Source organism: Eschrichtius robustus, chromosome 3 (assembly GCF_028021215.1).
Source record: "Eschrichtius robustus isolate mEscRob2 chromosome 3, mEscRob2.pri, whole genome shotgun sequence".
In the NCBI taxonomy this organism is placed as follows: Eukaryota; Metazoa; Chordata; class Mammalia; order Artiodactyla; family Eschrichtiidae; genus Eschrichtius; species Eschrichtius robustus.
This window is the reverse complement of record NC_090826.1, coordinates 184845842-184870515: the sequence shown is the minus strand read 5'-3', so window position 1 is coordinate 184870515 and position 24674 is coordinate 184845842. Positions and strand designations below refer to the sequence as shown.

At 34.1% G+C, this 24674-nt stretch overlaps 1 protein-coding gene across 3 annotated transcripts in view; it reads left to right on the top strand.

Annotated features, from left to right (window-relative positions):
* The window catches only part of DENND1B (DENN domain containing 1B), a 258260-nt gene that overhangs the window by 151887 nt on the left and 81699 nt on the right, over positions 1–24674 (top strand). For all 3 annotated transcript variants that reach the window (XM_068541850.1, XM_068541853.1, XM_068541852.1), the window contains 3 exons: positions 3995–4040; positions 8800–8901; positions 20210–20335. In XM_068541850.1, coding sequence (XP_068397951.1) covers positions 3995–4040; positions 8800–8901; positions 20210–20335 — 274 coding nt within the window. The remainder of the gene's footprint in view (positions 1–3994; positions 4041–8799; positions 8902–20209; positions 20336–24674) is intronic.

Below are 24674 nucleotides of genomic sequence, written 5' to 3'. Positions count from 1 at the left end.
ACAAGGAGTTATCTGAGAGTTCCTGAACCTTAAGGTCACAATGATAGGCTCAGCTTCTAACATAGGAAGTGGGCAGTATCATATACTTTTTTTTTTTTCCCCAAAATAGCTGTCTATGACTCCAGCTCTCTTTCATTGTCAGAAAATTCCATGGACTAAACTGTTTCCTAGGGAAAGTGGTTTTCTTCCCTTTACATCTTTGCAAATGATCCTATATGCAAAAGGGAGAAAAATATTAGAGATTATCCCTTCAGTCTCATGGTTTTTGAGTAAAGAAAATTTTATATTCCACTCCAAAAATAGCACCAGGAAGATGTGATAGGGGTAGATGTGTATTTTGCCAACTCTTCAAGGTGATTGGACTTTCCCAGTCCTGAGGCAGTCCTGGCTCCTGGAAGTGTGTCTCTGGTGTGGCATAGACTTGGAGGGCCATGATGCCATCTTGTGACCGTGGATGAATAGCGCATCTTGGTCGGCTGACGAAGGCTTGCTAATTTGTCGGCTCATTCATTCATCCATTTGTACACCAGACATTTAGTAAACATGTATTTGCCAGGCCGCGAGTATGTAATGTAATGAATAAGACGTAGCTTCTGCCCTCTTGGATCCCCAGATAGGAAGAAATTGCCACGTTTGTGCACATGTACACACGCGCACATGATGAGCACAGAGGAATACCGTGATGCTATAGGGTTTAGGTCTGAGGCATATAAAAGAATGCTGAGCAGAACACCTAGGAGGAAGTGCCCACCTGTCTGCTAGGGTAGGGAAGGCTACTGGGAAGAAGTGACGCCATCTTTGTTTTCCCCTTAAGCTACCAGTATAAGGGGAAAATGGGGAGTTTCTATCTAACAGGTATAAAGTTTCAGTTATTCAAGATGATTACGTTTTAGAGATCTGTATAACATTGTGCCTTTACTTAACCAATACTCTCTTGTAGACCTAAAAATTTGCTAAGAGAATGGATCTCATGTTAGGTATTGATACTGAAAAAGCAAAGCAAAACAAAACAAAACAACAAAGAGAAAGTACTTTAATATAGCAAGTCTAAAGTGATGTTGCCAGACACTCTTAACCTTCTGAGCCCTTAAACACCTTGGAGGTAGTATGATTCCAGTACCAGTAAAAGTATAATAATTTATTTGTTCGAGAATGGTTGTCACCTTTTTATTTAGGCTATCTATCTGATTCTTCATTCTATGAAAGGAGATTTAGCTCCTAAGAGAGTAGTGTTTTAAAAACATAAATGGAAAATTGTGTTGTTTAGACTACCCTAAGTGAATAGACTGCTGTTACAGTCTACCCCATGGGTGGCCTCCATGAGAAGACCTAAAAAGAAAAAAAGCTATTACATAGTAATTACTTTTCAGCAAAGATTAGTTGCTACCAAAAAGAAGCAGCAGTCATAATAGAGCCTTCTGTATCTTGTCTTTGCAAAATAATTCCATTGACAGAAAGATCTAGGATAGTTTTGCACATAGCTGATAAAACATCTGTGTTGCCAAGGATCTCTTCCTGACTTATTAACACTGTCTCATTAGGAGATTTCAGCTAGGGTAGCAGAATTACTTTTCATGAGACTTGGCTGACTTAATATTAGGATGTATACAATCCAATTTTCATGACAATGAAATAACTATTCAGTTAAATCTATATTCTGAAAAAAACATCATATTTATTTTAGGAAAGTATGCTCTAGTTAATAATGTTTGCAGTCTAACGTGTTTATATTTTAGATTTTGTAGAAATTAGTGAGGTAAAAACACGTAGAGATACCCAGTGATCTCATAGAAAAAGTTTTGGGTTACTTTATTATTAAGTTCTGCATAGGAATTCTTTATTGGATTTTTATTCTAGTTTAACAATTTCTGTAAATTTATTGTTTATATTTCAAGAGATAACTAGCTTTCATGAAGTTTTAAAAGTGTTATCTTAGATGTATTTCGTAGGACTTCAGTTGGTAGTTATTACTTTTGGCTCTTGATTTTTTGAAATCTGATCCATTCAGTGTACCTTCAACATATGTAAAATGGATGTAATAATTAATTTTAGAAGTCTTAAGTGTTTTGATTAACACTCATTGTATTAAAACGTGCTTTGAGGTTTGAGATATTATGAATCTTTCTATATTATGAATCTTGTTGGTCGGATAACCTAGCCTGGGGCGAATTGGAAAATTGCACAGTAACTTTAATAAATTTGTACTATTTTGGGTGTGGAGAAGGCTTGACATATTTAAGATCTTGGGAGTTTCCCACCCTGTTTTGTGAAAGTTGCCGGAACCCAGTCATGGGAGCCCAGAGTAGTTAGTGGCACATATTTTATATCGTCTATGGAGTCGCAGAAGGAATTCCAGAGATGAGAACTTGAACTGGGGAAGCAACTAGGCTTCTTTTATTTAAGCAAAAGTGGAACAGTCCACATTTATTCCTTCCGTTTCCTTTTGAAGGCAGAAAATCTGTTAGGTCTTAGGGATATCAAGGCCTATAAATAGTTCTCAACTTTCAGTCAAATGAAATATCCAGGATATCAGATCAATTCCAGATGGTCTACTGCATAAAAATTTAAAAAAAATAGGAAGGAACAAAGCTATAGAAGACAAAGACAACTGGGAATTAGAATCTAGTACAATATGACTTAAGGAACAGGCTAATAAGGATTGGAATAAGAACTTGAACCGTTTTTATTTTTTTGTGAATTCTGGATATAGGAGTTAGTGGCTAGCCATCCTTAAATAAAGTAGGAACTGTTTAAGGTTACTTTGAAAACTGTGGATCTGCCAAGGTGCCTCTTTTATCTGTTACTGGTTCTCAGTAGCAAAGTGGACATGCTGGAGTTTGCACAGCTCTGTTCTAATAATGACAAGGATGTTTGGAAAATTATGCAAATCCCTTGAAAAAGAAGATTATCTGTTTTCATTAACAGAAAAGGTTTGCATTAAATGTAACACAAAGATGTATACAAAAGAAATGCCAAAAATGTTTTATTTTTAACATAGCTATTTATGTGCATATCTTCTATCACATTTGTAGACATTGTTCGTTTTCATGTTTTCTTGTTAAATAATCTTTTAATTTTGAAATGTCAAGTTGAATAATTTCTGCCCTGTATTTCATGAGAAATATTTTTGAAATTGCTAGTAAATCTGATTTTGTATATTGCAAAAATTATTTAATGTCTGTATTCTCTGCCAGAGTATAAGCTCCAGAAGGGAATATATTCTGTCTGTATTGTTTATTATTGTACCCTAACCCCTATGCCAGGTACTGGCCCCTGAGTATGCTCCACATACTGTGTTGAATTAATCAATAGCAGTCTTAAACTTACTTGAATATTTTAAAATTTATTAAAATTATATTATTATTACAATGAAAAGTGGGATAAATAAGAACGTACAGAGTTTAAATAATAGACAAGATACATGAGTGGAAAGATAGCACAGAAATAGAATGGTAGCAGTGGGGGAGGAAATTATTTATCTTTGCACCTCTAGTTCCCAAACTGTGCCTGGCACATAGTAGGTCTCAGTAAATATATTGTGACTGACTCAAAAATTTGGGTGACTAAATAGTAGGTGTGAAACAATGAATATATATTAAGAAAATCATATAAGAATCTAACTGAATAAAAAAATTGTACAAAGAAATGTGAATAAATTTGATGATTATTTAGGATATATTTGATGGGAAGTATACAGAAAAGATTCATCTCAGACTACGGCCTAGACCCTAATATTCTTGTTTTTTAAACATTACAACTTTTAATTATAAATGATTTTGTGATTTTTATATAAATCAACCTTAATTTGAATATATTAATGACCTCTAAGATTTTATTTGAGTTTTCTATACTGAATAATTTTAAATATCTATGATGTACTATGTTGGAACTACGCATTTAATAAATTTATTTTTTAAAGCATTCTGAATTACTTATATTATTGTTTCAGTTTTAATGAACTATATGAACACATACATATATATTTTTAATTTAGTGCCCCAATGCCATACCTGATCGGAATACACTCCAGCCTCATAGAGGTGAGTATCTTTCAGACATGAGACGGTGATAACTATTATTTTTATGAATTAATTTAAAACAGTTGTGTTTTGAAAGAATATCAATTGAACAGTACAAAGAAGTGACTAGTTGCATATTTAGAGTATACTTACATGATCATTTTCAAAAAGGTAGTGTTAAAATAATTTTATTTTAATTAGTATGCAAAATGACCATCTTCAGTGGTTTGAGACCCATTGAAAGTAGGTTCTATTTGGTTGAAGTCATATGGTAAGTTTTAAATACTAAAAACCTTAGTCTTTGATGAACCACTTTATGGAACTTGAGATCTATTATATCTATTTCTCTTTCAGAAGAAATATTTCTGTGTTTTGAAAGTGAGAATTTATGTAATTATGAGTCATAAAGGGAAAGTGTTTTTATTTTGCAAACTTCACTATAATTCAGTGTATCAGTGTTTTTCAAAATGTGTTTTAATACACTAATCATGAACTTTTAAATTAGAATATAGCTTTGTAAGACTTTAACTTCAGTCCTGTTGGGACTTAAAATGTAGTTTTTTTTTTTTTTTTTTGCACTGTCATTCGAAAATGACTTTTGTCACTTGTTATCACTGTATTGAAAAACCTTGAACTTTAAATACCTTGAACTTGAAATCAGTGAGATTTCCAGAGAGGACTTCTTATAAGATTAACTTCTACAAAAGTAAACAAAAGACTTGGGTCAGTTGCATGGCATCATAATGCCAGATAATTTGTTCAAATGTATTTCTTTTCTTGCTGGTTGTGCATATTGTACTTTAACCCAGTTTCTAATAAGCAACTTTCATGAGTTAGACTTGGTTTTCTGATTAGCTGTTGTCATTGTATACACCATCAGTCCTCACTTTGCTGATCGAGGAAGAGCCTGGTGATTATTTTAAAATTCCTGAGCATCCTTTGTGGAGAGAGTCATGCTTTAACCATTAATAAAGAGTACGTTTTAATGAATTTTTAGTAGGTTTAATTCCTTTTTAATTTTGAAGTCTGGGTTGGATAACATTATGACTCTATATTTTGTCAATTTTTAGAGAACAGCTTCTTACAGCCCAAGGTACTTGCAGTGAAAGGACAAATTGTATAAGATAAAACATGAATAAATAGGTATTTAATCTGTCATTAGAGTGTGGAATATATGACTGGCATTTTATTCATCAGTAGTTTGACTTTTTGCAAAATCTAACCATGGTTGGTTGGTATGGTTTCAAAAAAAGTCATCAAATTTGATTTTGATGTTAGTGCACGTATCTCTTCTTATGTAATGTACCTAATAGAATACATAGTTTTCATAATACATTTATTTATACAGATGAAAAATATTTAAAGTGGTTGATTGTACCTGTTGATGTTGTTACTATTTTTACATAATGATTCTAGACCAACTTTTAAAACAAATGATTCAGCTTTTCCAAAATATTGTAGAAAGGAGTACATGCTTTAAATATTCAATTCAATTTATCACATGTTTATTCTACACCTGTAGAGAAAACCAGTCCTTTTTTAAAGGAGCAAATTTAAGAATTTTTTAGTCCTTAGAGTATTGTCTTGGAGAAGCAGTCCTTTCTAACTTTAAATTGGCTCTTATTAAATGAGACTGTGTAAAGCCATGATTAGATTGGCTGAAATCTCTGCACCTTTTATACTCTGGACTTATCAAACTGTCTTAATAGTCAGTTTTATTTGGTTTAATAGTGAATGAGAAACTATAATAGGAACTTTAAGAATGTCTTTAAACCAGTTGGGTACCATTTAGTAACTTTCTTCTTAATCTTTTACCAGGTGATACAGATCCTACGTTTCCATTTTTATGATGACATTATTACGCAGATTATTTTCACTAAAATTCTGATCTTTTGTGCTTTTTTATTTTATATAAAAGGTATTATAATTAAAATATAAATATATATTTACATATTTTATATGTGAGACAGAACTGAATAATTTTTCACATTTTGTTTGGCTGCAAATACAACTAATTTTTTGTGGAGGAAAAATCAAAATATTCTCTTCTCTCTCAGTCAAGACAGTTTCAACACTTTTTATCAGTTTTACAAAGACTTTTAAACATAATTGTTCAAAGACATGAAATTAATGTCTTCCTAAATCTTTTTTAAAAATTATTTTTATGTGATCATAAGTAAAAGATGACTAGAAATCTCTTTTTACAATGTAAATTTGCTTCTAAAATAAAGGACAAGGGCATTTTGTTCTCCCTGAAAACTAGACTTTAGGGATGAAGTCAAAGCAAACTAAGGCCTGTAAGTGATTGGGAATAAATCAGTACAGGCTACAAATGTGAGGGTTATATTATTTGCTTTAATACACAAAGGATTCTAGGTAAAGCACTGACCCAGTTTCACAGTATCGTGTGGCTGCTTCCACCGCGTCCCTTCCTCGCTCCGTGTGCAGAGCGTGCAGGTGTGCTGGCATCACCTGGAAGGAGGATGGCGTGTGGAGGTTGCCGGGAGTCTCGCCGGTTCAGCATCTGCTGTTGTTCCCAATAAGACTTTGTCTATGTGCTAATATTATTTCCTTATTTTTGAAGAAAAAGCACATTGTTTTCTCACATTTTCTTACTCTTTCCCCATCCAAACAAGTTGATGAATTTTATGAGACGTAAAAATATGGGGCAGAGAAAATGGTGCCATTTTATATGCCATATGACTTTCCACTCCTGTTTAGAAAAAAATGGCTAAAGCCTGATTTGGAGGGAAATGACAGAGAAAATACATTAATATGAATTTTTTTAAGAAAGATTTAAATTACATGCTATCTTCTCCCCCCTTTTTTGCTTATGTAGAATTGTTCTCGTTTAAGGGAGGCTCAGTCTGTTGATTTATTGAAATGAATACATTTTCCATTCCTAATGAGTGTTCCCGTTAACAAATTTTAATATTCAGCTATTATCAGACTTCTTAAAACTAAGAGAAACTTTGAAAAAGGTATACATTTCATACTAATGCTAATTTCCTTTATTCAGAGGTTTTTTTTTTTTTAACTTTTTATTTTATATTGGAGTATAACCGATTAACAATGTTGTGATAGTTTCAGGTGCACAGCAAAGTGACTCAGCTATTCAGAGTTTAGTGTTAGCGCCATTACAAACATTTTGGGGTCACATAACCATTACTCTAGGCTATTTAGATGAACTCATTTCGTTCCCTGAAAAATACGTCAGGTTTCTGGATTATCTTTACATTTTCTGTTAAAAGGGCAATTTAGAATTGAAGATGGAAATCAAAATTATGATATACTTTTTACATACAAATGCCATTAATATAAATATAGTTTTTGCTCATAGGTTATTTTTGTAGTTATGCTATAGTTGATTTGTAGATAACCACATATTTATATATGTAAACCTTTTTTACATATATGTATACACATGGAAAGGAAATGAGTTTATTTATAAATGTTTTGGCAATAGTATCACGTTATAAGTTACTTTCTTAGAAATGGCCATTTTCTGAGTCTTACTTTAGAATAATTATAATGTCTTTTACAGGATAGAGTTTTAGAATCACATGCCCCCTTAAGAATGCATATTCCACATAGACATTGTGGCTATCCTAACACATAAAAATTCCCTACCCTAGACTACCATTTTCCTAGCAAATTTAACATTCTGCCTGATACGCAGAGATTTGAAATTCTAAGTGGATCACAGAAATTCCAGTCTTGGCTAACTTAAAAAATTGGCCTGGCCAATTTAATATTTAAGGTATTTAAATAATCTGAAAAAATGGCTATTATTCTAGAATGTCACTTTTAAAACTACTGCACTGAAATTAATTGACCAATTGCTAGTTGACCTATGCAGTTATGGAATTCTGGGTTGATGGATATATTTAATTAATGCACACCTTACTTATTTTCATTAGGAAATAATATTATTTGCTATCATCTAGATAAGACTAATAGAATTATATGATTTGTTTAAGTAGACATATTAGTTTAAATAGGAAAAATAAACTATAAATATTTTCTTTCTTTAAGGATAAAAATTTAGTAAATTCTAATTTACTATCATTTGTGCATATATTGAGATAATTTGACCATTTGACTAAGCTTTCAAACAAATATGACAAGTCAAATAGTTAATCTGATAGGCTATTAAATTTGATCCTTTATATTAAATTCATGGGATAAACATTACTAACAATAAATTCCATATTACTGCTCTCTGTCATTTTTTCGTACTCAACTTTCCCTTGTCATCATCAACTTATACCAAATTTATATGGAGATATAGAGAAAATATTAATTTAAAACTTACTTTACTATTTAGTAGTCATATTTATTGTTTTGTGTTAACCCCGCAGTATGATTTATGCTAAAAATAGCTATAGAACTGACCACACGTTCCTGTATCATAGGATTGAAATTCAATTGGTAAAATTTAAAGGATATAAATTTTTACAGTTTAATATAGCCATGCCTATTTTGTATTTGTTGTAGTATCTCCTTGGTAGTTAAATTACATTCAGTGTCTCCGAACTATTAATATATTTAGATGAGTAAACATGCTATTTTAAGCATTTTTACTCTTTCTTTTTGAATGGTTTAGACAGACTTTCTCATAAGGCAAAATTGTTTATATTCTTTTATGATGTAGAATTTTCCTTTTTTCTTTTCCTAAGGATAATGCATTAAGATAATTTTCTCTACATATCTAAGCTCATTATAGCTTTGGAAGGAAAATATACTAAGATGTTTGTTTATAATTGTGTTTTTTAAACAGAGAGTGAAAAATAAATCATTGGAGGATGTGGTTATGTTAAATGTTGACACAAACACTTTAGAATCACCATTTAATGACTTGAGCAGCCTACCGAGTGACGTGGTAAGTCTGGAGGATATTTTGTGGTGAACAAACATTTGTATGTTTTCTCCTGGACCCTTGAATCACCAAGAGTTACTTTCCCATTTTTCTGCCTGAAATAAAAGGGCTGAATATGAGCATGTGGTGTGAGAGGAGTCAATGTAGAGTCTGTCTTTCGTATTTTTACCTTTTGGCAGTTGAGGGGATGTCAGATGCAATATCATATTCCTTATTGTAAAAGTAGGATCGTAATTAAAAAGCTAGATGCATTCATTAGGCAGAGTTTCTTTAAACATAAGTCTCTTCATCTCATCTTAATCATTATATTACAAAGTAGGCATTTCTGTCTGCCTAGTGGCATGTCTTGCAAAAGAATGAGAGAGTTTTTGAAGGCAAGAAGAAGAAGGGGGCCAATTATCGGCTTTTGCTTCCCTGCCACCTGCCAGCGCTTTTCCTTTTAATTAATGATCTGATGGCACTGGTCAATATAATAAGAAATGCTTGTACAGTTGGGGTCAGAAAATTCTGGCTTTGATCTCCCTCAACTTTCTGAAACATTTATTTGTTTTCTCTAAATTATTTCAGTTTTATTTTAATCCTTTCTATCCTGCTGAGGGCTGCAAGAATGAAAACCTACACTGTTTGTCATTTGCTCTGGCAGAGCAAAGACTGCTTACTTAGAATTCTATTTGTAAATTAAACTGCAAACCCAGTTTGTCATAAAAGACATCTGATCCTTTTGAAATGACGAAAACTGTCTTTTGTCTGTAAAGGCTGATAAATTAAGTGCCAGCTCTCTTCTGGTCTTTGATCTTGGCAGAGGTTTGTGTGTGTGTGCATGTGTGTGGGTCTGCAGCTTATAATAGGATATATTCTGTATTTTGTGTTAAATAGTCTCCAAAGTAAATTTTCTGGCCTTCATATTCCTTAGAACAGGGTAAAAATGCAGATTGTACTGTTTCTGTATATATTCTAATGGCTATTTTGAAATATCTTTATAACATAGTTCTAAGTTAAAATAACTCCCCTTTTAAAAAAAATCCATTGTTTATTCAGACATATTAAAATTTGGGAATAAAAATACCTTCAAAATATATTTTTTTTCTGTAATACTGCAAGTACTTTGAAATCACTATTAGAGAGCTTGAAAAAAAAAAAGGAATAAAAAAAATCTCAAACTCAGAAAATACAGTAATACTAGCCTTGATTGCTTTTATGGCTAGTGATAGGGGAAATGTGACTTTAAAGTCAAAATCAGATTATTTATGCCCATAAATAACCTAAAATACTTGCTGACCTTGAAGCAAATTAAATCGAACTACTTTATCTAACTGTAGTAAAATTTATGCCATGTATGAACAAACCCAAACCCAGGCCAGTGAAGAATTATATTATCTTTTTAGCTCATTATAACTCGATTGCCTCATTATAAAGATTTTGCAGAAGCTGCTAGAAAGGATTAGAGTTGTTCATTTAGAAATCCATCAAAGTATTCTTCACTGGATAGGGACGTAATTATGAAAATAAAGTCCCAACTTTTAAGAATGTTTTCCTTATGTGCATGTAGTTCCTACTATTAATTCCCTAAGAAGAAAGGATTGTTTATTTTTTTAAAAATGAGGAAGGATAAGAAAAAGAAAAAAGAAAAAGAAATCAGCGTTTTTGTGTTATATTAAAATTTTTATAGTCAGCTCCAGTGATAGCTGATTATTTCTTTGAGAAAAACAATCTTTAATAGTAATTTTTTGATGAGTGATTCTTTTTAAATTGGGAACCTCTACTTTCCTAGTAGAATTAGTTTGATATTGAAACATTTATTTAAATATGTGAGGAAGTTAAACAATATTCATGAAATGTAAAAGCCTAAATATATAAAATGACAAGAGGGACCATCTCATTGTTTATTTATAAGCAACAGTTAACATAACTGAAATAGTAAAAAATATTCATAAAAGGGAATTCTGCAAGGTAATGTAGATATAACTAAATATATGCTCGGAATTAAGGATCGCAGACTTAGACAAATTTGAAGTATGAATAAACTGAAATAGTTCTGAGGTGGAGCTAGGACTATCTACTGAAAGTATGAGATGTTTTAAAGTTAGAGTCATTTTCTAAAAATGTCTCAGGTGATTGTTTGTTTAACCCAGCTCTAATAAATTTAGCTTTTTCATCAGTTTTCCAAAGCTATCTCTTATAGTAGGAAATACGATAAAGTATCACATCATACTTGCTATAATTGTAAATGTTTTAAATGAGACGTGTTAAAAATCACAAATGATCATACTGAATTTTTTTGTGACTTGAATTAATAAAATATACTTGAAGCCTGAAAAATATTACAGTTGGTATTGTTTGGTAATTTAATAAATTAACTGATATTTAAATGGGGGCATTTTAAAATCATTCACCAAAACATTAAAATTATGCTTACAGGCTAGATGACTTTCTGTGCATGTGCACTTTATTATCGTGTCAGCTTGACCAGTGGTCTTGGCTGTTCCAAGGTCAGTGGTCACAGTTGTCCTGAATTACTAGTTCTTTTTTCCTGTGGACCCTCTGCTGTGTTGCATGCTGTAATCTTCTTAATGGCTTCATTCCAATATTCACACATAATATTTTAGATTTATTGACTGTTAGAAATACTACCATGCCAGTAGCAGTTCCGCTACTCTTAAGGTATTTAAAATTGGAAAAATAAATCAGGCCAAAGCTTTCAGGAATCCTTTGTTTTCCTTAAGGGAAGGGGGAAAAAACTCTCTTCCTGTCTTCTGACAAGAACAGTTGTTTTTCGATTTCATCATTTCACTTTAGATCTGGATCATTAAAAGAAAAAAAACATTTTATTGGGAGTGATTTTAACGATATTGATTATTACATGGAATAACTTTTAAAAGCAGTCGATCCATTAAAATATACTTTTGTAGTTTTTGTCTGCGAATACATTGTGATTTTTATTTTTTTTAGTGGCTATGCCAAATATAGGTACCTTCAAACATATGTAGTTTGAGTGTTTTGAAATAAAAAAGTAAATTTTAGGGCTATGTAACAGTATCGATTGCAGTTAGTGTTGTTGTGGTATGTTTTTAAGTGGGGGCAGAAAGAGCCAGTTGTATTAAACATAACACTTGAAATCTCAAATGGGTTCATTTTAATTTAAGAAAATGCATTATTGAGACCCCCTCCATTGCAAATATATACACAAATTTAGTTTCAGTTACATAAGAATTTAAAATGTTGTATTTCTAAGGTATTAGTGCTCATTTAAATTTTTATCATCATTAACATTTTAAAAAGTAATTTGGAAATTGTTACTATTTCAAAAATAAATAGGAGACCTCATTTGTGGGAAAATTAAGCTAATTAGAGTTATAATGAGATAACAGGAAATCTGTCTTTAGGTGAATATTAAGTTAAAACAATTATAAACTAACTCTTATAGAAGAAAGCAGGTTAGAATTGACATCTGAAAAAGTTACATGCATTAGAATATTCATTACTAGGAAAACAAATTTTGACCTGTATTGCTTAACTGTTTTTAAGTAATTTTAACTTATTAGACTGTAAAAAATAATATACTCTGAGACAGGTCAATATACTTGTACCCCTGTGTTAGATAAGAGGATAAAGCCACAGAAACTGTGCTGTTAATAGTATGTATAGAGCTTGAGTTCATAGAAGTTGATTCTCAGACTTACTCCCCAAGCACTAGAGCATGGTCTCTCTCGTGTAAACGTGATACACATTGCAATGAGTAACTCTTAAAATTTGATATAGACGCTTACTCTCCATTCTAATCTTGTTAAAGAAATATCATCATGACCTATTTGATTTAAATTAGGATTGTCAACACTGTTTTAAAAACTCATTTTCATGCTATATGTAATGCTATTGGAAAACGATTTTCTATTTTCTGTTCTGAGCCTGTGTAGAAAATACAGTATGTACGCTGAAGAGTTATTGTACCATTCACGGTAGGCCACAGTATGTTATAGGACAGCAACATTTAGTATAAAGCATATTTAATTCTTAAAACATTGAAAAGACCTTATTATGAAATAGAGTCATTTAAAACACTGTGCATCTTCTACTGAGGCTTTCAAGTATCACACCAAGGACTAGGTTAATGGTTTTACCATTACATGAAAAGCAAAGACACAAATTGCTCCGATTAACTAAAAATCATTACAAGCTTAAAGAACTAGAGGAAAAAACCCCAACTCGGACTTTAAATTAAAATTTTTAGAGATCTGTATTCAAGTGAGTTAATTAGTTTGGGAATAAGTTTGGAAAAGAATTGGCTTTTTCAGAGAATTTAAAAAATCAGCTTAAAAAATTAAAGTATATATAAACAAATTTAACTCTTACAACCATGCAAATAAGTCAGTAAATATATTTAATTCATTGGATATTTCCTCTAATCTAACATGAACGTTTACTATGTTAAATTGTCATAATATATGTTATGAAGAGAAGAAAAAAGGCCCCAGAGAATATTATATTAGTTCCAGGTTTGCCAGAGCCATGCTGTAATCTTTATCTCCTTCGGCAGTGAAAGAAGTCCCCAGCAAACTGGTAGAGTGTCCAGGTTACAACTATGTTACAATTTCGCTGGGGTTCTGGAGTAATTGAGAGGACATTTTTTTTGTTTAATAGAGTAGCCTCCAGGAGACAAAGCCTGCTTTCAGTTTGCCCCTGAGAGTAGTGTTTATTAGGGTATTTTCATCTGACTTTCATAGTAAGGAAAGGGAGAAACCTGGAAGCCGGTTTAATACCTATCTTTGTGGCTCTGCGTGCAACTGTGTGTTTCCTGTCCCTGGAGAAGGAGAGCAGGTTGCGATGGCAGTCACCCTGCTCCTGCACCCGACTTTGGCTGTCACGGGGATTCACCCTTCTTCTAAATAGTTACTTTCAGAGATGAGATTGTTTGCGAAAAGGTTTTTTTTTGTGAGTAAACTATGAACAGATCCTGCTATTTTTTCCTACTGTTTTCTTGGTGTGTATATTTTAATATAAACTTTAGATACCAAAGCATGACAAAACAAAAATAAAAAACTCAAACTCTTAATTAATTGGGCTTCAACATTTAAAAGGTCTTTGTTGTTTTTCTCTCGGCTGCGTGAGAGAATCTGTGCCTCCCTCTGCAGGACCCAGCCCTGCACGGTTCCTCCCTGCATGTCTCTGTACGTTTGCCATTTTAAAGTTGATTTAGAGTTTGCCACCTCTAGTGACTTTCAGTGCTCATGAATTTCCTTGGCTTTCTCGTGGCCTTTCATTTCCATCTAAATTAGCTTTTCTCCTAATGTCTTTTTTTTTTTTAATTTATTTTTGGCTGCGTTGGGTCTTCGTTGCTGCACACGGGCTTTCTCCAGTTGCAGCGAGCGGGGGGCTACTCTTCGCTGCGGTGCGCAGGCTTCTCATTGCGGTGGTTTCTCTTGTTGCAGAGCACGGGCTCTAGAGCGCAGGCTCGGTAGTTGTGGCGCACCGGCTTAGTTGCTCCGCGACATGTGGGATATTCCTGGACCAGGGCTCGAACCCATGTCCCCTGCATTGGCAGGCGGATTCTTAACCCCTGCGCCACCAGGGAAGCCCCTCTCCTGATGTCTTTTTTCCTCCAGTATCATCTTAATAATGTGCTTCTCTGTCTTCTTATGGCCAGTATGTGTGTATGTATGTATATGTATGTTTTGGCTTTAAAATAATTTAAAAATTTGTTCCTTGTTTTTTAAGTTCTTCTCCATATTTGAGAGACTTTTTGTGTGCATGATGTTGTGAGCACTGTCATGATAGTGGTTTCCAAATCAATTGCTGATATGATGACTTGGTGGACTTCTCAATGAATTTTGTTCCCGGGCACCATTGCAGATATTCTGATCCCGTTAACTAGAGAAGTTAGTGTAGCAGCATGCCTCGGACAGGTTCATTTGTTCATTCGCTCAACAGATGCTGATTGAGCACCTACTGGATGCCTGTATTGCGCTGGGCGTGGAGTGGATGGGAAGATGTAGAAGCTGTGGTCCTGGAACTCACATCCCATTGTTAGCTGAACCCAACCACGGGGCCACACCAGGTCATGGTGATGCTGGGAGATAGCTGGGTTAACCAAGCACCGGTCACAACTTAAGATTTCTATTACGGAAGAGAGGGAGAGTGGCCGTTGGTAGGCTGACAGCTGTCTCTGCCATAAGCGAGCCCAAATGAAAATAATGGTAGCCAAGCTGAGAGGCCACTCTTACCCGCCTACAAACTGAGATCTGCTTTTTGAAGTTCAGCTCAACGTGTCAGAACACCTGAGTGCAGAACTGGCCTGAACAATGAGTATGAGTCAGGTGGGAGGAGGAGGAATAGCATATACAAAGGCTCTGCTGTTGGCAGATTCAGGGAATGTAAGGAAGTCCCGTATAGCTGCGCTTAGAGGAACAAAAGAGAGGTTACGCAAATGAGGGGGTAGAGACAGGTAGGAGTGAGAGCGTGGAAGGTCTGTGCTTCTTGTTCAGGACCTCCAGACTTTACTGGGAATTCACTAGCGATTTGTAGCAGAGGAATAAGAGTGAGATCCACTTTGACTTCTAAAAATATCGTCTTGGGTTCTAGGTCCTGAAGATCCCTGGGTATAACGAAGCAGAAATGAAGCAGGAAGAGCAGTTAAGAGACCATTTGCAGGGGTCTAGGTGAGAGATGGTAGTCGCTCGAACTTGATAGTGGCAGGGATTTGGAGAAAAGCGGACAGATTTGAAATCTATATCAGAGGTCGAACAGCTGGGGCTCAGTGATTACTGCTTATGGAAGATGAGAAAGGGTGCCGCGTTGAGAGGACCTGCAAGGCACCTAGGTGCACGGAAGTGACACTGACATTGGGCTTGAGGTCGAGTAAGAGCAGTTTTGGTTGTGATCATTTTGAGATGCCTCTGAAGGGAAAATAGTTGTAGACGACACCATATTTTAGGTTTTGAAAGGTAATTTAAGCACTCAGAGAAACAATGTCATGATACCCTCTGGGAGTGTATCATATGTTTTTCATTTAATAAATGTTAAAGGTTACTGTTTTAATCCTTAGATAGAAGCATGTTAGAAAATTATATTAAGAAGGAAGGCTTAATTTTATTGCTTAAAAAACTGAACATTAGAAGGATTAAAGAAGTGTAGGGATTTGATACCTGATTCATACAATGACCGTAACATGTTTCATGGAAGAATAAAAGGCTTTAACCTTGTAACTTTTTTCTAAAGCAAATAATTATTTGAAGCATTAACTTTTCTGAATGGACGTAGTTTCTAGAGTGCAGCTTAGTTAGGAAAAAGGATACTTAAAGACATCACAGAGATGTTTCAGGTCATGTAGGTTGTCCAGATGTTATTCCTGAACATTTATTTTTTCCTTCTGTTCTTTACCCTGATGTTTCTCTTTGTGATCCTAAAAAGTAAAATTAAAATTTATGGGTTACAGTGATTGATTTATTTTTCCTGAGAAGACACATCTAAAAGTCAAGAGAAAATTTCTGTCACTTCTCTGAAAAACTCAGCTCCTTTATGTCACCTCCCTTCCTAACCCCCGGTTGGCATAATTGCTTCATTACTCAGCCCGTGTGCACGTGGCTTGCACTCTTTTATTTATACCTGTTTGCTGTGTTTACTCATGTAATTCCCTCCTTTTATTCATGCTCATTTAGTGCTAAGAGGGTAAAAGTGGAGAATTGGTGGTAATATTATTCATGTTGCAGTGAATTCCCACTGTGCTCAAACCCAGGTTATAATTCCTCCTGTGGATGGCTGCTTTAGAAGCCTGGATCCTCGTTGTATGAAAGGAATTTGAACATTTGATAAGAGCAGTGAAATGACGTTTATTCTGAAGTTTTTTTCACTGTTTAACTTTTTTTTTGCAGGGGAGGTCTAGTATGATACCTAATTAGACTTAAAAAATAATTTATATGCAGACTAAAAAATGTCATAATAAAATAAAATGTCAGTTTTCAAGTCGTCTTTAGCCATCGGAGATTGAAGCTTACTTTGTTAAGAATAAAAAGAGAAAACAATTGATACTTTTTCAGGATCACATGATAGGATTTTGTGATAATAGACATGTGACCAAGGTTCCAAATGCTTTTCTGAATTCAGTTATATGTGAGTATAAACTTTAGGATCTCATGGAAAGATGTACATTTATTTCATAACTAAAGTTAGAAGTTTGGAAATTAAAGCAGAAAATGCTATTTCCCAGACCAAGTATTTTAAATAAGTGCAGAAGATATATCACCTTTTTATAGATAAAAACTGCTAAAAGCTATTTAGCTCTGCAAAGCATAGTGGTAACTGGTGATAATTTACTCCAGTGGTCTAAAGGACAGGAGAATAGCAAGGTTGACACAATCATTTTATGTTAGAGTAATGTCCTAATAGCTGAAGCTGACTATTAAAAAACCCTTTCATTTTTACAGGCTGTTTTTGAGCACTCATTGGTGCATACAGAAACACTTAACTCAGCTGCCCTTCTGGTCTCTGAAAAATAGGAACCACCTCAGAACTACTGACAGTCGAAGCCCACCTAGAGTAGGTCAAGGAAAAACTCCTTATATGCTGTTTGTAAAGGTTGAAATAATGTAGAAATAGGTAAAGGAAAAACGTAACCATATTTCTTGCTAGTCTCACATGTCTGTATGAAATTATATAGTATGCTCATATAGAATAGCGCGGTCCAATAGAAATATAATATGAGCCACATATGCAATTAAAATGTTTCTGGTAATCATGTTAAAAAATAAAAAGAATAGGTGAAATTAATTTTAATAATGTATTTTATTTAACCCAGTATATTCAAAATACTGTTTCATCATGTAATCAATAAAATTATTAATGAGGTATTTTGCTCTTTTTAAGTCTTCAAAATCCAGTGTATTTTTTTTTTTACACAAATAGCAAATCCTAATTTGGGCTAGTCACATTTCAAGTGCTTGTGTGTCTAGTGGCTACCGTTTCGGACAGTTCTCGAACAGGTATTTTCTTCTTTCCTGTTTTCTATAGAGCTCTTGAGGAAGTTCAGGAGCGATCACTGACTAATTTTGGAAGTGAAGGCTACCTCGTTATGATTTGGTTAGGAAGGGCTTGAGGCAGCGTGATGAATACCCTGGATAACTTACGCAGCACTTAAGCCATCAAGGACTCGGGGTAATAAAGGGTGAGGGATGGTTTGACTTGCCTCCAGTCTCTGGGAGCACATGTGTCATGATTGTCCTAAGGATTCTTAATTTGTGGAGAACCGAATTGTCACTTCCAGATTTTATAGAAAAATACATCTTGAGGAATTTTCTTTTACAAAGATACAAGGCATGACATTTTAAAATGTTTTTTGTTTTCTAAAGTAAAATTAAAAATAACCCAATCATTTTCTTTTTATAATACTTTGGAAGACTAGAATCTTATTCTTTCCATCATAAGCCTTTTTAGGGGGCAATAATGAAATACATGTGTTGATTTTCATCCCCATTGGTTTTTTTTAAAGGCATTTGAAACCTAAAAAATAACATTATTACAGATTTCAGAATAAAGGACATTAAGTCAGAGGTTTGTTTTTGCATCCTTCAGCTGTATTTATTTTTGAATATGTGGGTTACCTAAAAATACGCATTAATTGAGGTTAGATTTTAATAATAAAAACTTCTTCTTAAATGAATCCTGATTTATGCACTTTGTGGGCTAAATGAATTAGGCTCTAAACTTTTGTCTGAATCTATGGAGCTTGGATATAAATTGAAAAGATCACAGCTATGGGGAAAGACCTATACTGCAAAGGCCTTTCTGCATAGATTATGAACATCATAACTCAATAATTTTTTCAAAACTGTGGTTATAATTGGACCCAATGGGGGTCTCTGTCTTTGATCAGATCACAGTAACTGTGACTTTACACTGGAAAATGTCACTACTGTGAAGGTTTATCACCTGTAGAGCTGGTCCTTCCTCTGATGCTGTGTTCCTTTCTCATTAGCATTATTCAAAGTTTAGTTGTTAATTAGGTTGACACTTCAATTACAATCATCATCCACAAGAGTAGTCAGGGCTGCTTGTATAAAGAAATAAAAATATTCCTCCTTGCATATATATATAAAGGAGGAATGACATTGTTTTGTTATCCGGTAGTATCGTAAGGGTAAGAACATGCTCTGATAAGGGAACAATCCAACCAGACTTTGTCCCATCAGTTTTTTCTTAAGAAAACAGAATTTCTACGTGACTTCACGTTCCCATGTAGAGCATTGACAAGTAATGTATATGAGCATCAATGGTATTTTTTAAGTGTACAGAGTGTACTTCTTATTATCTGTGAAAGGAATTGGTCAAGTGAATTGGATGCATAGGAACAGATCACATCACCTCCCCTTTAAAAACTAAGAGTGTGCATCAGGAGGTTGATTACTCTTGGAAAATACTCATCTAAGTAAGGGCTGTTCATAAATAGCATGCATTCTGTAAAATACACACAACCTGAAATTAAAGGATGCAACTGTATGAAAAATTATAACAAATGTAGGTGCCTTTTAAAATTTCACAAATTCCTAGATAATACATTTTTCTTTGATTTTAAAACATTATTAACGTGATTACTGGTTCATAAGGCAATAACGTTGACCTCGAATCCTGCATGTGATGGTGGAGAAAACTGGACAGGACTGGGTTGAAATCTCAGTTTTGCCACTTAGTAGCCAGATATTGAGGGCAAGGTGATTCACATGTTTGAGCCCCTGTTTCTTCATAAATGGTAACGTGAGTACCTTTCGTAGAAGACACTGAAGATCAGATGGGACAGTGTCTAACGAGCACAACACAATTCCCCACTTGTGGAAGGTTCTCAGTAACCTGAACTTCCCTCCCCTCTTTTTATCTAATAATGGTGAAAACTATTCGACAAATGACTGGAAAATTATTTACATATACAAACAAAGCTTCCAAAAATAAAATTAAATAGCAAGCAGTCGAACGCTACCCAACCGGCTTCGTCGCCAAACAAGTAGACACATGTTGTAATTGCTAAAAATCTGCAGAAAAGTGGCTCACAAGCAGTTTACTGTAAAATAATTAAAGCTTATTTATGTCAAGAGGGCTTGGGAAAAAAAGAGAGCACAAACCAGTTTGCATTAGCACATTACTGTGGGCCCCTGCTTTCCTTTCAATTAACAGACCAGCAGGTGCTCCCTGCAGTTAGAAGATAAGCTGTCGGGAGGAAGATGAGGCTTGGGCTGACCTGCACACGCTGCGCTCTGCCTGCCCATTGGGCTCGTGCCTCGCTGTACCAATTTCTGAGGTGTGAATTTAACGGCTCCTCTCTGTCACACAGGTCTCGGCCCTGAAAAATAAACTGAAGAAGCAGTCTACAGCTACGGGGGACGGAGTGGCTAGGGCCTTCCTGAGGGCGCAGGCTGCTTTGTTTGGATCCTACAGAGACGCCCTGAGATACAAACCTGTAAGCGTTTTATTTCATCACTGTTTTAATGTGCTCTTGTGTGGTTCTTTGGAATGGGGCAGAAAAAGAAACATTTTAGTATCCCCACCGGAAAAAGTATCGTAAAGGTTTTTGAGAATGCAAAATAATATGCTTTAAAACATGATGTTCCACCTCCAGTTTCTTGACTTTATGGTTTTAGTTCTTTTAGTAAATAACCCTGAGTTAATATTTCCCACATTCTCTTGCATAGCACCTTGTTTATTGTTCTAAAATTGGAATTCTTACTGGTAACTAATTAATGGATTGTGTTACTAAGTCTTAGAGTAACTACCCAATCTTGTTAAGATTACTAAGAAATTAACCAGACAGTTGGGTTTATTAGATTAGAGTTTAGAAATGACAAGTATAACGTGAAAGTTTAAAAATATTAGAACTTGAACATTTTGCAACATTTGGAAATTTATTGTCTTCCTAATTCATAACACTTTTCTACATGGGCTTATCTATTTAGCATATCCTAGCTCACTTTGCCATTTCTTTCTTGTTTTAATACCCCCCAAATGATTATTATGTAGAATTGCAACCCAAGTTTTTAGATGGTCCAACAAGGTATAAATTAAAATATGTTTTTTTCTCTCGGAATTATTGGTTAAGCATGTTAGTCTGATTTTACGAAAATGATTACACTGCCCTTTCATGACCAGGTGAATAAATGGATTAAAATTATTGAGTTAGTAATAAGTAATAAGACCTGTTATCTAATGGGAATTTCACCATTCTTAAGGCTGTGTAACCTCGACCCATTTCTTTAGTTTCTCTCGACTTCCATCTTATTTGTAAAGTGAGAATTCTTATACCTTCTCTGTCTTACCTTTCAGGGTTGGTGTGTAAATCCTGTCATAAACCATGAAGCACTAAACAAGTGTGAACGGGTTATATGCTTTCCGAACTGACTTCTAAATTAGTGGTTCCCACCCAGTGGCTCTTGTACCTCTGAGGAGTTATTGAGTTAGGCAGATCAGCTGCTGTCTCTGGAAAAGTGCATATGGTCTAATTTGCATGCTAATCCTTTTGAAATATGTGTGTATTTTTAAAAACATTATATAGAACTCATAGTACCGTACAGAGTATACATATCTCACATGGGGGAGTCTTCAAAAATTATTGACAGTGACAGGGTCTCATTCTTCACAAGACTGGAAACCAGTCATCCACACTACAGTAGAGCATAGTCATTAAAATTAGTGAACATCAATTGAAACAAAAATGGGTTTGAAAGACAAAATTAGTGATTGATTTTAGATATCAAATTCTTTGAAAGAGATTGCTTTCAAGTTTTACAGTACAGGAGGAAAGTTAAAAGTATCACTTTGCTTGAATTTTGCCGCATTTAAATACTTATTAATCTATAAGCTACATTTTTCTTTTCATTTTCCTTTTTAAATTTGTAAAAGACTTCAGATTTGAGGAAAGCGGATTGAAGAGAAAATTTTCTTAAACGATTTAAATTATCAGTGTTGTTAGGTGACAGTTAAAATTATTAAAATATTCCATCTTGAACATTAATTACTTACTATAGTTTTTGTAGCTTGATTTTCTCCCTCTTTGAGCTTAATTGAGCAGATAGTAGGGGTACAGGATTTCAATGACTCTTGACTTTTTTTTTTTAAAGATCGTGAAAGCCAGATTCTCAGCATCTGTGGGAAAATATTTAAATTTGTCAGAGAATGTCTTTCCTGTCTATTGATCACATCTTATAAATTTATTTGTTAATTTATCTATATTTTTCCTTTTTATGTTTGATGTTTTCTCCTTTCCTTTCTACTGCTGGTTCTTTCTGGGAGTTGGGGGATGGTATTTTCATTCTGTATGCCTTCACATTTCTTTTGACTCAGTCTTTGAATGAAAGCTCAATTTTTAAAGTATACTGAATGTATTTGGACATTTTTTTCTTATATATTTTCAAAATAGTTTTTAAGGAAAATTATTTATTGTATATAAAATATTTGTTGTTTTTGTTGTTTTAGGTATTATCTTTACAAATAACCATGGACTCTTTTTGGACATTTACATAGCAGGCATATATCTTTGATATATTTTCTGATTGATGTAAAAAAAAAAAAAAAAAAAGAACCAAGTTTAGAAGTTAGTTACAATTATTTCATGGTTTTGTCTCTTTTCATCATAAATATATTTTACTGGTATCCTCTAGCTACTGGAGTACAATTGGAAAGGGAAATATTACAAAATAGCTTTTCATGGATATGAATTCTTTAACTAGGTATTACTTTTTGAAATTTCGTGATTGTTTATACACACACAAAAAATGAACCAGTATTTCCCTTACATATGACAAAATTGAACCTGTTGATTGGTCTGTGACGGACCAGAGTCTCAGGGCCCTGCCTTCGCCTGGCGTTCAAGGCCCTCGTGATGGGCAGGTGGTCTGTGTCTTCCTTTATTTTTTTTCAAAACTTTGACCTCAACTCAGAGAATTCTGCCTGAGGCTCTAAATGTCCCAAGCTTCTCAGGCTTCCAAACCCTTATTTACAATGTTCTTTCTTCCTGGCAGTGCTTTTATCTTTCTAGCTTTTAATGGCCATCTAGTTCTTTCCTGATCCTTGAAGCAGTAGTTTATAGTGACACTTTCTTTCTGTGAAATGATTATATTTACTTTCCTTAACACATTTCTTTTCCCTTTTTTATATATTATTTATTATAGTTCTTTTATTATTATTTTTCCTGACATTAATAATTTATTAATTGCTCTTAAAATAATAACTGTTGAGCGCCCACTGGATACCAGGCATTGATGGGCGCTTTGAATTAACTCTTTCATTTAATCTTTACAAGCCTCAAAATATTACCCCTTTCATTTTAAAGATAAGAAAAGTGATGCTCATAGAGTTTAAAAACCTCCACTAAGGTTCCCCAGCTGGTGACGAGTGGGGCTGCATCTGGATCTGTCCTTCCCACGGTCCCGGTCCTGCTTCAGTGTGGAGGAGTGTTTCGTTCCATTAGGCCTCCATCCTCATATCATCTACTCCTTGAGATAAATTTTCTGAACTTACATTTCTTCTCAATGAAGATATATGGAAGACACTCGGTATACATTTATGTAAAGACTGAACAAACAGTACACAATCTTAGGAATTTTCTCAAAAGGTGCAGATGGTATAGGCGTCTCATAGAGTACATATAAGTTGGTGAAATAATTTGTTACTCATGCCATATATTTCCATGCATGGTTTTGTCCACCTGGGGTGACTGCCACCACCCAAACTGCTTCTTCCTCTTCCCTCTGCACCCTCTGCAGTGGCACTGGGGAACCAGCTGGTTGTGGGTTGTGAGGGAGAGCCCTCAGGATGATCTGAATATTCATTTTCAAATGCACATGCCAAATACTGCCAAAGAGTAACTTATTTTATAAATTAAGCACTTAGAATGTCTAAGTGACAACACTTAATATGTTGTCACTTTTCTCCTAGTGCCTAATTTACACTCTCTGAATGACACACTGACATGATTGACAAATAAATGGTACCTGCTCTTAATTACAGAGAAAATTATAGAACTCCTTAAAGTTTTTGGAAAGTGATTTCAATAAAATAATGGATGTTTTGTTGGTTTTGGATTTTAGCCAGCAGCAAGTTAGCTACTTTTTAAGAATTCAAAAACGGGAGATCAAGCTAATGTGCTAAATAAATGGAATAAAAGTGCTAAGGGCACAGACTCTAAAACAGAGCTTGAATCCTCATTCTGTGGCTAACTAGTTGTATGACTTTGGGCAAATAACCTCTTAGTGCTTTAGTTTCCTCATGTGTTTAAAAAAAAAAAAAGCAGTAATACTTCTTGGGTTGTTCAGAGGATAAAATGAGTTCATGTATGTAAGTTACTAGAGCAGTGCCTGGCATATAGTTAATGCTCTATATATTAGCTATGATCATTAAAAATGACATTTTAGAAGTAGTAAATTTGGTAAGGAAAATTCCCTTAGCATAGCTAAAATAAAGTACCTTCTGCTGATCCCCCAGAAGAAAAACATTGCCATAAACATGAGAATACTCTTAAATGATTGCACTAAGTAACTAATAAAGGGTCATCATTTGTACCTCTGTATCATTTGTATCACAAGCTATTAAAAAGTAAAAGTCAAATTTTTGACCAACAGCTAATGCTAAAGAAATGTTTGCCTGAGTTAAAATATTGCTTAGTATATTCAAAAGCATATACTTTATTACCCTAAGAGCATAGAGATAATGCTGAAATCTGTTCCTTTGAATATTTAGGATGATGTCTGTAGTTTCAAACACTCAAGCTTTTCTGGGCTGCTGTGAGCCTTGCTAATGGATAAAAA